At 33.8% G+C, this 13,664-nt stretch overlaps 1 protein-coding gene across 1 annotated transcript in view; it reads left to right on the forward strand.

The window, feature by feature from the left end:
• The window catches only part of LOC137615071 (uncharacterized), a 25,224-nt gene extending 19,575 nt beyond the window's left edge, over positions 1 to 5,649 (forward strand). The window contains exons 5-6 of the mRNA XM_068344706.1: positions 1,503 to 1,613; positions 3,280 to 5,649. Of these exons, the coding sequence (XP_068200807.1) occupies positions 1,503 to 1,613; positions 3,280 to 3,882 (714 nt within the window). The 3' untranslated portion in view covers positions 3,883 to 5,649. The remainder of the gene's footprint in view (positions 1 to 1,502; positions 1,614 to 3,279) is intronic.
• Positions 5,650 to 13,664: the final 8,015 nt, after the last annotated feature.

Raw genomic sequence — 13,664 nt, forward strand, 5'->3', positions numbered from 1 at the left:
GCAGATATTGTAATTAACTTCGCAACCCTAACCATTAATCTAGCTGACACAGTCATTAACTCATGAACATTGTCATGCACTCAGTAAACACATTTATTAAGCTAGCTAACACAGTCATTAACTGAGTAAACACAGTCAATAATCGAGCAGACAGTCATTAACTCAGTAAACACTGTCATTAACTTAGTAAACAGAGTCATTAATCTAGCACACACAGTCATTAATTCAGTAAATGTAAATATTTAAATATATCTATACACACACGCGCACACACTCATACACACACACAAACACACACTCACACACACACACATATATATATATATATATATATATATATATATATTAATGTGTATATATATACATATATATATATATATATATATATATATATATATATATATATATATATATTAATATGTATATATACATATATATATATATATATATGTGTGTGTGTGTGAGTGTGTGTGTGTATTATAGCCACGAAAGTCTGCTGATGTCCCTAATGGACGAAAATAGACAACTATTATTATTATTATTGTTATTACTTACTAAGCTACAACCCTAGTTGGAAAAGCAGGATGTTATAAGCCCAGGGCCCCAACAGGGAAAATAGCCCAGTAAGGAAAGGAAACAAGGAAAAATAAAATATTTTGAGAACAGTAGCAAAACTAAAATAAATATTTCCTATAAACTATAAAAACTTTAACAAAACAAGAGGAAGAGAAATTAGATAGAAAAGTGTACCTGAGTGTACCCTCAAACAAGAGAACTCTAACCCAAGATAGTGGAAGACCATGGTACAGAGGCTATGGCACTACCCATAAGATTAGAGAACAATGGTTTGATTTTAGAGTATCCTACTAGAAGAGCTGCTTACCATAGCTAAAGAGTCTTTTCTACCCTTACCAAGATGAAAGTAGCCACTGAAAAATTACAGTCCAGTAGTTAACCCCTTGGGTGAAGATAAATTGTTTAGTAATCTCAGTGGTGTCAGGTGTATGGGGACAGACGAGAATCTGTAAAGAATAGGCTAGTCTATTCGATGTATGCGTAGACAAAGGGAAAGTTAACCGTAACCAGAGAGAATGATCCAATCAAGTCTTTTGATTTTTCCTTTCGGGGCTATAATACATTTTAATCTGATCACGTATCAGCTTTCATGATTTCTACACACACACACACACACACACACACATATATATATATATATATATATATATATATATATATATATATATATATATATATATATATATATATATATATATACATATTTATATACAATTATGTATATACATACTTGTGTGTGTTTGCACATACAGTACATGCTTTTGAAAGCACACCAGGTACATAAGCGTACGTTTGTCAACACGCGAAGTGAATAATCTGCTACCCAAGCAAGACATGCAATTTCCAAAACTAGGGGAAAAAAAACTCTCTCCAAACATGAAGGCTTCCTCCTCGAGCGTTAAGAGAATAACATTGTTTGCTTGCAGACGAGCAAAGAAAATGGCAGAAGCCAAGAGAAAACACCAAGCAAAGAATCCGAGCAAGATCCAGTGGATCCTACCAAGGCAGCGAAGAAGATGAAGAAGAGGAGCTGGGAGGTAATTCATTACGCGCACTTTTGTTGCTATGAGATTTTTCCTCGCTTTTATTCTCCTATCTCTCTCTCTCTCTCTCTCTCTCTCTCTCTCTCTCTCTCTCTCTCTCTCTCTCTCTCTCTCTCTCTTGGATTCTTCGAGTTATTGACTGAGAAAAGCTAGCTGTGTACGCAACTAAATGTGGATGTATGTTTATTTATGTGTATATGTTTGCCCCTTTCTGAGTGGGGATACCTTAACGTGGTGTAAGGGTTTGTGTATCTTCATGATCAGCAAAGCTGCACTAGTCATATCCACCCATACTAGGTTGGTTTGCTGTGAGCGATCAGACTAAATTCTCTCACCTCATCAATCTGCAGAGGGCAGCACGGTTATGAAAATGGCCCAACATGACTAGGTCCATATCTGAGACTATTGTCCTGCAGTGGACTAGAAATGGCTGCATTCGTAATTATTGTTGTTGCACATGTTTGCATCTGCTTAAATTTATAGCTTCACTTGTGTATGTCTTTATCTATTTATGGTCACTTTTATGTATTATTTTCAATGCAAACCTTTATACATTTGAAATGTTGATAACCATTTATCATAGAACACAAAAGTACTTAGATCTATGTTTATCTACATGGATATGCTTGTATCCAGTTCAAGGCCTTTGGTATTTACACTGACAAATACATATTAGTTAATATCATGCCATATAAAATCACTAAACGAATTTGTATGTTCGCAATAGTTTGTTTATGCCGTTAGAAATATGACAGCCAAACACCCTCTTCAGATGAAATACAAGCTACTTTTTTAGAAAATAACAATAAACAAAACTGAAATGGAAATTTAGGTAAATCTATCATAGCACTGTCCTTGATAAAAAAATTTTTATTTTTTACTGTTAACTGGAAGGTGCAAATGCTTTGTCAAAAAAAAAGTTACTTAGAATATCTTTTTGATTTTTTTGACAAAATTACAACTTCCTCTGATCAATGCTTCATAAAATCAATTAAAAAAAATTGATTTAAAAATCAGCATTCTTAAAGCATTGAAATGACGGGTAAATTAGCCCTACAGACATATTTTGATGTAGTTCTTTGGTCTGGATGAGGTATCTTGAAGCTTACTGCTGACATTTGATAAAAAAACAGCGAAAAAGAAGCTTCGAATCTAACTGACATAGAACTTCTGTGACTAAGTTAAATCCTCAAAATAACAGATAAAAAAATCTAGTATGGTAATATTCACAAAATATATCGAGAAAGTACCACCAAACTTATTGATATTTGCATAACTACTTTCAAGTATAATGACATCCTGACTTTATAACATATTATTCATTACAGCAATAAGAATATAACAATAAAAGGAGCGTGTTAAATGAAGTAATTACTCCGTTACCTTATATGTGGCATCCAAGAATCTATAGAAAGCTAAGTAATTATCCAGTGCAGCATCTCCCACTCTATTATTATTATTATTATTATTATTATTATTATTATTATTATTATTATTATTATTATTATTATTATTATTACTTGCTAAGCTACAACTATAGTTGGAAAAGCAGGATGTTATGGGCCCAGGGGCCCCAACAGGCAAAATAGCCCAAGAAATATAATAATGTTTCTGCAGTATAAAGATTTCAAACATTAATAGATTTTCCTTTCTCCTGCAGAGTCATGAAGCAAACGGGTGCCAGGAGAGCAAAGAAGACCCCCATGATCGTTCAACTGGACACGAGAGTCAAGAGGACATAAGAAGCCGAGAAAGATGTGAGCAATCACTTCAAGGAAGCAAAACAAATCCTAGCGCCAGTCCAAATGCCCCAGTACCAAACGCTACAGTTCAAAAGGACACAACAGCAACACAAAGTAATGCAACACCAGGCACCTCCATAACTCAATACACCACCGATCAAAATACAACACAGAATACAGCAACGCCAAACAACACAACATCACCAGATATTAATGCAACTCAAGGCACGACAGCACAGAACACCACTGCAACTCAAGATACCACACAGCAAAACACTACAACACTAAATGGCACTGCAACTCAAAACATTGCAGTTTCCGGAGCAACACCACCAAGTACCATCACAAATACATCATCTGCAAACCAAACAAGTAACAGCGCAGGTATCACGTTTCCAAATAACAGCACAAGTAACACAAACACTGACAATGCCTCGGGAACAAATCCAATACCTCCAGGTGGTACGACTGACTCCTTGACAATATCACCTTCAGAAACAATATCTTCAACGAATCCTTAACATTCTCTTCTAAAGAAATTTAAGTTACTCAACAAACAAAGAGAAGAGAAAATATTTTGTTATTAAGTAACCAATAGAAAATGACTTTGGATATAATTGTTTAATTCTTTTGTTGATTTATTGACTTTTGATTAGCCTATTAATAAAATCTTACATTCATTCCAAAGGTTACTGATTGTTTCAAAAATTAATTAAGGCAACGTAATTCAACAACCTATGAGCAGTTAATTCATTTAAATATTTAAGCTTGTAGAACACAGAAACTCTAGCTAATGCTAATAGTGGTTGGTAATCATTCTAATGTCTTATTTTTTACAATTAAAACCGACTATAACCTTTATACAAGCTGACATCCATTTCATACACTGTTAAATAGAAAACGTAATTTTAATCGGAAATTCTTCGTAAAAGTATACTGTTCTAGGCTGTATTTCCGTAAAATACAGGCGACCGTAATTTCTATCCTACTTTGAAATTATTTTTCACAGGTTAGTGACAGTAATATCACTCCTTTACATCAATATATCCGTTTTTAGAGCGGTAAATGCCTGGCAACATTTATTCCAGGATTTTTACCGGTTTTTTTACGGCAAATTTTTAACAGTGTAGGTATTTGTTACCATAACAGCAATTGGTAAAACAATAACAATACTATCATGCATAGTTACTACTTTTCAAGATACAATGGTTCTTGGTGGTTGGATTCTTAGCGACAGAGTGGCAAGAAATTCGCAGTGGCTGACGGAAAGGGGCATTAATGTCTGGACCGGACAATGTAACGCTGCTTGACCAGAAAAGCATTGATTCATAAATTGCAGACGCAATGTGATTTCATCAAAGACTTAGACACAATTCAAGATAGTAATGAAGAGGTTGTGTAAACAGATATTCCTAAGTGGTCAGGGTAACATACATTGATCGATAGTAGCGTCAACATCATATTCTTAGTAACAAATGCAAATTTACAGTGTTTGGGTAAGCATGAACTTTTTAAGGGCCATTTTACCATAAATCTATTTCAATAAGACAAAGAAAACGCAAAATCCTGCAGGGTCAGTTTTTATTTGTTTCCTTTTTTTCATTGATATCTAAAGTTCATTGGAAGTTGTGCTGCTGTGTATTTCTAAGTATTGGTCAAAGCAATTAAAGATTTCTAGATGCCTAGCCCAGTATGATTTCCTAATCTTATTTCTTTAGCAATTATGACATCATAAGACCCTCTTTTATCAAAAAAAAAAAATTCTTTGCCATTAGGTTCAACATAAAATTCATGATGTTCAGTTTTGAATGAATTTCTTGAAAATCAACCAAATCTGAATTTAGTGATGGGATTGTTAACAAAATCTTAAACGAAAAAAATAAATTTTACTTTTTGGATTCAAAATAGCTATGAGTATTTGACTGATGGGCCATCATCAATTCCTCTGTGAATACCAATTGTATTGCTGTAGGATAGATAATTAATGGATGACATAACTGTATATGATATCTTTTTGATAACACTAGGATACTGCAGGGTTTCTAATCTGTTTTACAATTGTATAGCGGTTATGCAAAGTGTCATAAATTTCGAGAAAGGTTATTTATGTCCAAGTTGTAATATCTATTGCATTGCTATATGATAACTTCATCATCGATCTAAAATGTTGAGGTTCACTTACAGCTTTGTTTTCATTAGCCTAATATCATCATTACCACCATGTTGAAGTATACAAGTCACTTTGCTATTTAATTTTATTAGATTCGGATCCGAAATATCACAAGCACTCTTGGAACATAAATTTTCAAATGATATGGCATGATTTTAGTTATTTACAGAGTAGCTATAATGATTGTTTCAGAATGCTGCCATACGTCTGGAGTGAATGTGTATTTTTTATCTGATTTATGTATTACTGATCGTGAAGGATTTTTTTAGTGATGATTTTCAGCTGAACTGCAGGATAACTTCGCTGACATGAGACAGCTCTTTAATTACATAACACTGCTATAGATTAAAACTAATAATTTTGTAAAATTACATTTGATTGTTTGTAATTGCTTCATCATTTTCTTATAATTCAATTATCATTTTATTATTGCTTATCATTGGGAAATTATAGAATTATCACTATGTATTCGCTTAACTGGATGCTTAGACTAGCTTAAATGGGCACTAATCCAAGTTAGGACCTAATGTAACTTTTTTTAGGAAACTGAACCATAGCTAAAACGTATGTTAGTTATTATTGAAAAAATATAATAAATAAATATTTTTTGGAATTTATATATTTGATATTTTACTGTTTTTCCTTCAGTTTTTTAAAGTATTCAAAGATGTTTGGTAAAAAAAAAAAAAAAGTTGGGCAATAAAAAATTGAAGTTGAAACCTTCAAACTACCAGTTTAGGGGATCTATTGTAACTCCTTTCGCTTAATAAAATTTTATTCAAACAATCATAAAACATTAAATACATACATATATATATACATATATATACATATATATATATATATATATATATATATATATATACATACATATATATATATATATATATATATATATATATAAAGGCTCAATTAAATATAATCTGTGAAACGAGAATTATGTCAATCTGTTAACCAAATAAGCATTTGCAACAAGTTTGGACTTCTGGCGTTCCACTGAATACTATGTGGTATTAAATCTTATAATGTAGAAGGTAAATCTGTTAAAAATAGCTGGATACCTAATACTATTAGAAAGGGCACCTGATATTAAATGGATTCCCACTCATAAGACATATCTTCACAGATCACTGGGTTGCTTCTTCTCTCCAATACCACTCCACCCTCTTATACTCTGTCTCTAAGTTTTTCTCTGTCACTGTTTCTATATAAATTAGTGTATTTCCTAAACTGTATCCAAAATTGTTCAACACCACCATTGAGGTTAAACTCAAGGTGTGTTTTCTTTATAAAGATTTCCCTTAATCATATACGTGTCATATGAGCAGGGGTCCTCCCATACTCATATGCCAGACGTTGCCGCTTCACATTCTGTGACAAGCACACTCTCAAGATGGGCCGTTCCCCAGCTGTAAGCTCACCCTATGGCCACCTTCATAGCCAAGCTAAGGCAGTTACCTACAACGGGAACAAGTACTTCTTGTAAGAAAAGGTATATAGTGAGAGAAAAATAATTTTGGAAATACACATATTTATATAGAAACAGAGAGAGAGACAGAGACAGAGAGTAACCGGGAGGGGTTAGAAAGCGGGCTTGTGGAGAAATGGCATCAGTGGAGGAATCCGTTTTAAACCTGGTGCCCTTCCTTATCAGCCATTTCTCGCTGCCTTGGGTATAGGGACAGGAGGGTAAAGTCTGAAAAGATATGAATGCAAAAGCTAGTCAAAATAAAATAAAAATAAAAATCTTATGAACATGCATGAAGAACTAACTGAACGACGGCGCCAGATGTTAATATCCCCATCAGGACTAAGGAATTTAATATACCGCAGGTTTTTCCCCGGGCATTTCAGATGAGAGTCAGTAGTTGATGAAAAGACACGAGAAAAATACTCAAAGCATGATATAATGAAAGAATTAAAACACTTCCTCAGAATAGACTGATTATTATTATTATTATTATTATTATTATTATTATTATTATTATTATTATCATTATTATTATTATCATTAAATGCTAAGCTACAACCCAAGTTGGAAAAGCAGGATGCTACAGGCCCAGGGGCCCCAGCAGGGAAAATAGACCAGTGAGGAAAGGACATAAAGAAAAAGAAAATATTTTAAGTAAAGTAACAACATTAAAATAAGTATTTCCTATAAAAACTATAAAACTTTAACAAAACAAGAGGAAGAGAAATTAGATAGAATAGTGTGCCCGAGTTTACCCTTAAGCAAGAGAACTCTAACCCAAGACAGTGAAAGACCATGGTACAGAGGCTATGGCACTACCTAAGACTAGAGAACAATGGTTTGATTTTGGAGTGTCCTTCTCCTAGAGGAGCTGCTTACCATAGCTGAAGAGTCTCTTCTACCCTTTACCAAAAGGAAAGTAGCCACTGAACAATTACAGTACAGTAGTAAACCCCTTTGGGTGAAGAAGAATTGTTTGGCAATTTCAGTGTTGTCAGGTGTATGAGGACAGACAAGAATCTGTAAAGAATAGGCCAGACTATTCGGTGTTGTAGGCAAAGGGAAAGAACCGTAAACAGAGGGAAGGGTCCTATGTAGTCTGTCTGGCCAGTCAAAGGACCCCATAACTCTCTAGCGGTAGTATCTCAACGGGTGGTTGGTGCCCAGGCCAATCTACTACCAAAACTCTTCACAAATCTTCTCAGTTTGCCAATTTTCTGTAAAAATTTCAAGAGGAAACTGACCAGATGTTTGCAAAAGATAAATTTGCCATCACAATCACCCCTAGAATTCTAAATGTGTCATATATAGTTAAAGAGACATTGTCAATACAAAGACCTGGATATTGAGGAGCCACTGTCCTTGGCCTGCTTACAATCATAATTTAAGTTTTGTTTGGGCTCAATGTCATATCCATAATTTGCACTATGCACTAATTCTAGCCTGATCTCTGAAAAAGGGAACCAACACCCGTAGGTCTACATTCACGAGATGCAATTGATGGAAAGAGAGTAGCAGCATCTGAATATGTAACGATATTGTTTTTAAGATCAAACCCCATATCATGCATATTTAGTATGAAAGGTAATGGGTCGAGAACAATACCCAAGGGAACACCAAATATTACATAGTCACTATGGTGCACATCAACACCTATTCTCTGCACAATTTTCAGTACTGGTGCTAAGAAACGACCCACCTACTCCCATATGTTCATGTTTGAAAACATTGGCCTCATAATTGACACAAAGGCAGGACTAAGATTAAAGTCATTTATACGAATTGCCTGTTCACAATCGAGGAATTTTTGTACAGCATTGGATATTGTAAGGACATCACATTCCCCAAGGTCTTTGAGTGAGCCAAATAGCAAACTATGGAACAGTTTGTTACCTTCAACATACTTATATAAACGTTTAGCCAAAAATCGTTTAAAAATTTTACATAATACGGGAGTTGTGGAAATTCTCCAACAACTGTAAAATGAACCTCTTCTTGCTAACTTGCGAAAATTAACATGCAATTAGGAGCTATAAATAAGAAGAAAAAGAGTGAATATACCTCCATAAGCATCAAGGTCCCGTAAAAGTTCTTTAATTTCACATAACTGAAAAGCTAGTTTACTTAGTATAGATTCAGGAAAATAGAAATAAGGAAGATCGAACCTCCCATTACTCTGCTTACTGTCTGATGTAAAGGCCAGAAGGGTTGCATTTTCCTTTGGACAGTGAATGACAAACTCATCTATTATATTATTTAATAACCCCTTGCATTTACTTATCAAATGCCAAGGATGGTAATGACACCCTCCACAAACCTTAGATAGAATTTTTCTGGCTATAAAGAAGTGGTCTTGACACCTTACGTACACAACCTTAACACTCTCGTAATTTTACTAGAAAATGTACAGTTGGACACAGGAATGCCTGGCACACCATGCTCAGAAGAAGTGCATCCTATCATACCCTTACTGAACTGCGAGTAACCAAAAAGATGGTGTAGGGAGAGATAGCAGCAGTGGTCCGTGGGGCAACGCACAGGTACTTTCCGCTCAGTAGGGGTGTGATAGTGTGTGTTTCCTCAGAGCGAGGTGTACCAGGAATTCCTGTATCCATTTGTTTAATCATATGCTAATAGTCTTGAAATTCCTCGATCCCTAAGGCTCCGACTACGTTATGGTGACTGCCACTGAGTATGACGTTTTAGTGTTGCTTTTAATAACTTCTCCCACCTACCAACCACACAGAAACCCCCCCCCCCCCTTTCTTTAAGGATACACGCCCCGTATGAGCAACTCGGCAAGTGAAACATTGAGGAGGATTTCTAATTAGTCATTGGCTGAACTTTGTGCCTTTGGTATTCAAGATGGCGACGCAGCCATCACATCAACGTATGCATGATTATGATAAAATTGTGCTTTATTTTCTTCATCCTAGTCTTAACTATTTTCAGTTAGCAGATAATGAGTAATTATTTCGATTAATCATTGGCGCAGGGCATCTTTGGATTTGGGTTGTTTTTCTTTTCGGGAGACATCTTCTCTCTCACGCATGCGCCCTCTCACCCCCAAATTGTGTCCCCCTCCTCACCTTAATCTTGCAAATAATTTTAGTGAATAAGATATTTAAAAAAAAAAAAAAAAACTGTTAGGAGTATGTGAAGATTTTCAACGACTTGACAAATCATTGATTTCACAATACCTATTGTATTTGCAACAGTTGTTTTCATATTAATATATGCTTATTTCCATCGTGATCATTTCTTTATTAATATTATTTTTATCATATTCCAGTGCTACACCTGGGTGATTATGCCATCCATATTGCTAATAAATTTGTTTTTTATGTAACTGGTTCATACTTTTTTTTTTACAGTTGTTGAACGGAAGTTGTAGCTTTGGCAATGTTGAGGCCTGTATAATAATTATTCTGCAGGCTTACAGCATGGTTACAGCATTTGCATAATTAACACCTCGCGGTTTCAGGGATATTGCAAACCGTGGTATTAGATACAGGATGGAATCAAAACAGCATTATGATTGCTGCATAAGCTCCAGAACATCTGCATGAGGGCTGCATAATCTGTAGAGAATTACCAATGACATTTGATTACTGCTTCTCGTAAATCTTTATACTTAAAGATTAAGTACACTTGGGCACACTATTCTATCTAATTTCACTTCCTCTGGTTTTGTTAAAGTTTATATAATTTATATAGGACATATTTATTTTAATGTTGTCACTCTTCTTAAAATATTTTCTTTTTCTTTTATTCCTTTCCTCGCTGGAATATTTTCCCTGTTGGAACCCTTTTGTTATAGCATCCTGCTTTTCCAACTAGGGTTGTAGCTTAGCAATTAATAATGATAACAACAAAAATTAAATCAACATCATCATCTCCTCCCATCCTATTAACGCAAAGGGCAATCTATATTAGGTACCAATGACTCTCCTTAGACTCTCCTTAGGTAGTCAATTCAGATCAAATACTTATAAAAAAAAATCCGGAATAACTCTTTGGACGACAACATCCATTCATCGTGTTATTCAAAGTTATACAAACTCTGAATATAGATTTATTCCCGAATAGTTTCAGCTTTCGTTCTTGATTGGTTGATTGTATTTCAAAGGTCTCTTCGATTCCAAACAAATCGAACATTCTGAATCAAAATGTGAAAATGTGAGTCGCAGAAATGAAGGTTTTTATGCTTTTAGTTTATTCTGGGAACATTTCGAGAGACTTTCACATATAACCTATGAGAATCACTTTGAAAAAAATATCTTTCACGATGAAAAAGAGCTTCCGAACATACGTTGCAAAAACATATTGTAAAATCGAATTTCCCTCTTCAAAATACACTAGCGGACAAATCATGAAATACGAGCGATGTTTTATGAATCCAAAGCATCATCAAAGGCAATATATGCAATTCTGCATGCTGAAAAAAACAGCAAAAATTTTGCATGAAAGATTTCTCCATTTCGAATGATCTCATGGCTTTTTATTCACATATTTCAGATTACAGTAATATTAAAAGATTTTTCCCGATCTTTTGATCTTCGTCTTGGTAACAGAATATCCAAAATCATTTCCATAAAAACATTCACTCTCTTTACAAGGATAATTTGTCTTTTCCTGAGTGACCTATAAAAGCTTCCTTTTGAGGATTCTTTTGCTGTTCCAACTTCCTTGCTTGAGGTTGCACACTGAACTTCCTTTGATAACCTTGGTAGAAAATGGCTTCTCTTTGTTGCATGTGTATTGATAAATGAAAATGTTGCAATTGTTTACCCTCATATTTTTTTTTTTCATTCCTCCTCAAGGGTTCTCACCCGTTTCCATGGATCAAATCCAGACTTGAATTATTCCTCTCATGTTTGTATTCTTGGCATATCAATATGAAGAGAATTTCCAACATGCCAAATTGCTATTGTAATTCTTGTTGACAATATCATACCACTCTGAACGAAAATTTGAAGGTCTTTAAACTTATAAAGAATTGCTCAGTCAATTCAATATCTAAATATTTACTGTAACAAATAGTTTTTTGTGGCCTGTTGGTAACGTCCTTGCCTAGTGATCGCCAAACTGGGGTTCAAGTCCCGCTCAAACTCGCTAGTTCATTTGGTCACTGCAACCCCACCATCCTTGTGAGCAAAGGATGGGGTGTTTAAGAGAGCCAATAGCTCTACCTGCTGAGTCACCAGCATCCATTGCCTGGCCCTCCCTGATCCTAGCGTGGGTGGAGAGAGGGTTTGGGCGCTGATTATATATATATATATATACATACATATATATATATATATATATATATAAATATATATATATATATATATATATATACAGTATAGACATATCATATATATATATATATATATATACAGTATATAAATATCATATATATATACATAAATATATATATATATATGTATATATATACAGTATATATATATATATATATATATATATATATGGTAAGTCTCCTGCTTGCTAGGGCAATGTCACTGTCCCTTACCTCTACCATTCATGGGTGGCCTTTAAACCTTCATATATGTAAATATATAGAATTGACCTATTTTATAATGATACTAGTATTTCAACCAACAATGCGCATGTAGACAGAAAAAAAACCATAACTGAAGGTTTTTGTTATACAACATAGTGTACAAATAAATTCTTAATTACTATATTTTTCAATCAGTGAAATAGATTTAAACACATATTTCTTTCATGATGTATAAGTAACAATAGACAGTTTAATAATGAGGTATTAATCTGTTACTGAACAATCATTGATTGTTAGCATTGCATCTTCAGTTTATTACCTCCGCCAAGTAGGTTAGAAAATCGAGTCGATTTATCTATTTAGTTACTCATTTATTTATTTATTTATTTATCTGTCTGTGTCTGTCTGTGGACAGGATTACGTCAAAACTACTCGACGGATTTTGACGAAATTTTCACCATAGATTGATCTTAGGTCACGGACGACCCAATTAAAATTTGGAAATGATCCGGATCCCGATTTGCATTGTTCAATATTTTAAAGATTACGTCAAAAATACTTGACGGATTTTGACACAATTTCCCTCACAGATAGATCTTAGGCCATTGACGACTCCATTAACCTTTGGCGTAGGTCAGAAATGTCTGATTTCTTTTGTTAATTTACTGAATTTTTGTCACTGGAACTCGACCTCAAGGACACCACACCGTACCCCTTAATTAGTTAAATGTTAATGATGTTGCATTATTCAGATATTATGAAAATTATTAAACATATATATATATATATATATATATATATATATATATATACAGTATATATATATATATATATATATATATATATTTATATATATATATATATATGTATATATATATATATTTCGGTGAGTAATATAATGTTATATACGCGTATATATTCATTTAGTGTATATATATCATATTGTATGGGTATATTGTACATACACATACACACACACACACACACACATATATATATATATATATATATATATATACATACATATATATATATATATATATATGTTTCTAAAATAACGCCCCCAAAAATTAATTCATTGTGACAAATGATGTGATAACATAACTAACTAGTAGACTATCAACTCACAGAACTATTCTTGCCTATCGGTGACCCA

Source organism: Palaemon carinicauda, chromosome 2 (assembly GCF_036898095.1).
Source record: "Palaemon carinicauda isolate YSFRI2023 chromosome 2, ASM3689809v2, whole genome shotgun sequence".
Lineage (NCBI taxonomy): Eukaryota > Metazoa > Arthropoda > Malacostraca > Decapoda > Palaemonidae > Palaemon > Palaemon carinicauda.